At 58.1% G+C, this 2,908-nt stretch overlaps 1 gene segment (V, D, J or C); it reads right to left on the minus strand.

Moving 5' to 3' along the window:
* Positions 1–1,986: 1,986 nt before the first annotated feature.
* On the minus strand, positions 1,987–2,477 carry LOC101637817 (the record flags this gene model as incomplete). The annotated part of the segment is given in 2 exon segments: positions 1,987–2,312; positions 2,413–2,477. Coding segments are annotated over 2 exon segments (387 nt in total), but the record flags the coding sequence as incomplete, so codon positions are not given.
* Positions 2,478–2,908: the final 431 nt, after the last annotated feature.

The following is a 2,908-nucleotide window of genomic DNA, read 5'->3' on the forward strand; positions in this document are numbered from 1 at the left end:
CTCAGTGTTGCCAGGACCTGACCCTGTGTAGCTGAGAGCTCTGACCTCGTCCCAGGGCTGACCAGAGCTGAGGGGGTAGTGTAGGCCGACCCGGTGTGTGGGGGGAGTCTGACACCAGGCAGGAGGCCTCTGCCCCACCCTGCACCTGCTCCTGGCTGTGCTCTGTGCTCTGAGCCTCCTGTGCCTCTGCTGTCCTGGGCCCCTGGGTCCTGACCACGACCCAGTGGACCTGCCCAGAGGGCACAGACACTGGACACAGCACAGGTGGGGGGCAGGTTGTGGTGTTGGCACCAGCCTGAGCCCCGTGTTTTGCATCCAGGGGGACACCTGAACTGAGGGGTACAGTGGGGCCATCCCTGTACGTGGGGGCTGTTCGGGTCTGTCGTCCTCTGGGCTCACACCTCACCCCTGACTCATGGGACAGGCCCTGTCTGCGGACAGACATGTGGTCACAGAGACCTGCCTTCTGGTCCCCCATCAGGGTCATGGGACGGGGAGGCCACAGTCACGTCACCTCCTCGGACCACTCCTGTATTATAAAGAGATTCACAGCTGGTGCAGAGCATCGATTCCCTGTCTGACACCCAATAATGATGCAGCGTTCCCCGTGTGACGCTCGAGTTCACGCACATCACGCCGAGACTCTGGGTGGGGGCGACCCCCAGCACAGAGCCGCCCTCGGCTTGTGTCCTGGGGACACGCTGATGTCACTGCTGCTGAGTGACTCCTGCGGCCGGGGAGGGAGGGGCCTGTCGTGTGGTGCAAGTTTATCTCCTGTGACTTGTTATTTTTTCATATGAAATTTCAATCATTCATTACATTATCTGTTCAACGTGTTTATTTTTTAATTTTAAAATAAAATATTTATTTATGCACACAAAACTAGGGTACAGGCAGAGTTGTGGGGGGCGAGGACTCCCCAGGACAGAGCGGGGAGCAGACAGGCCATTAACTGGAGCACACTGCTGAGGGGGCCCTGGGGGCGGGGTCTGCTGCGCCCCGGGGGTCACTTCCCGCAGGAATCAGGGCCCCAGCGGCTGGGGCAGCCTCACTGTCTGCGGCTAAACCCCTGGCGCACCAGGAAGAACCATGGATCAGCCGTTTTATTCCAGATATTTGCGTTAATTTTTTCATACACCTTAGATTTGTCCATGTTCTCAGAACAATCTTTCAAATATCATATTGACACTCGGGGACCAATACTCTGTTCTGGCCTCTCTGTGCTCCTGTGACCGTCAGACCCTCCCCCAAGTCTCCAGGTCACTCATGTCGTGTCCAAGGCCTGTCCACCTCTTCCCCAAGCAGAGGCCCTGGGCATGGAGCTGAGCCCCAGACAGGGCACCTGGGAAGACCACAGCTTGCTGGGTACAGGGGGGAAGGAGGAGGGATCTCAGCCAGGGGCACCTATCCCGAATCCCCTCCCCTCCCCTGCCAAAGCACCTTCCTGCCCAGTCTCCCTCCCTAACACCCTGCTGTCAGGTGACCCCTCAGGACCCTGGCCCAGGTGTGTGGGGGGACCAGGCCCTTCGCGCAGCCCCAGGACCTGACATGGGCAGGACGTCTGGGCTGGGTCAGCAGCAGGTGTGGCTGAGGAGCTGTTTCTTGTCCATCTTACTGAACTCTGCTTCTGTCGAGCTTCAGGGAGATTTGTTGAGAAGAAAATGCCCAGGTCCTGAGAACAGGAGAAGGGTCTAGTCCCTGGGCAGGTCTCAACAGTGAGGAGACAGTGTCACCTCCCCCATGTGAGCTCCCCAGGAATGGGGGTGGGAGCCTCTCAGAGAGGAGCAGTGACCCCTGGGGAGCTGAAGCCTTGCAGAGGGAGCCCCAGGCAGGAGGCCCCTGCCCCAATCTGCACCTGCTCCTGGCTGTGCTCTGTGCTCTGAGCCTCCTGTGCCTCCTGCTGTCCTGGGCCCCTTGGTCCTGACCACGCCCCAGTGGACCCGCCCAGACCCCTCCTGTCCCTGCAGGGTTTGTGTCTGGGCTCACACCTGCTCCCCTCACTGTGTCTCTCGCACAGTAATACACTGCCGTGTCTTCGGGCTTCAGGCTGTTCATCTGCAGATACAGCGAGTTCTTGCCGTTGTCTCTGGAGATGGTGAATCGGCCCTTCACGGCGTCCGCGTAGTATGTGCTACCACTATTGCTATTGATGTATGCAACCCACTGTAGCCCCTTCCCTGGGGCCTGGCGGGCCCACTGCATGTAGTAGCTGCTGATGGTGAATCCCGACGCTGCACAGGAGAGTCTGAGAGACCCCCCAGGCTGCACCAAGTCTCCCCCAGACTCCACCAGCTTCTCCTCACACTGGACACCTACAAACACAGACACAGCAGTCAGGACACTGGCTCTCGGATACTGCTTCCACCTCCTGTCCCCTCCCCTCTTCAGGGTCTCCCGCTCCCCATCACTGACCCCCTAGAAGAGCCAGGAGGAGCAGCCAGCTCAACCCACGCTCCATGGTGAGTGTCCGCATCTGTGCTAACCCGAGTGGCCCCTGGATCCCGGCTGGGCTCCTGTGCAGAACCGCATGGCCGGGCCTGGCTGTTTTCAGCAGCAGGGGACGGCCCTATTTGCATGTGTCCTGCCATATAGCAGGCTCTGGCTGGAGGCTGGGATAGGGGAGCCCAGCTAGTGCCTGGGGATGTTGGGTTATAACACAGTATGCACAGGTGCCTCATTAGTAACAGAGCTGGGTGATCACTGAGCACCCGTTACCTGTTATGACAAGGGTCCAGGTGCTTGTGCTCACATGTGTCTGTGTGATCTTCTCTCATTTAGTTCTTCAGGCTGTGGATTAACCCTTTGTCTGAACTGATATGTGCTAATATTATCTGCCATCCTGTAGGGCGTGTTTGTTATATTGATAATGTCTTTCCTTACAGAGCTTTCAGTTCTATCTAATCCAATT

This window comes from Condylura cristata, unplaced genomic scaffold, assembly GCF_000260355.1.
Source record: "Condylura cristata isolate star-nosed mole 26May11 unplaced genomic scaffold, ConCri1.0 scaffold00397, whole genome shotgun sequence".
In the NCBI taxonomy this organism is placed as follows: Eukaryota; Metazoa; Chordata; class Mammalia; order Eulipotyphla; family Talpidae; genus Condylura; species Condylura cristata.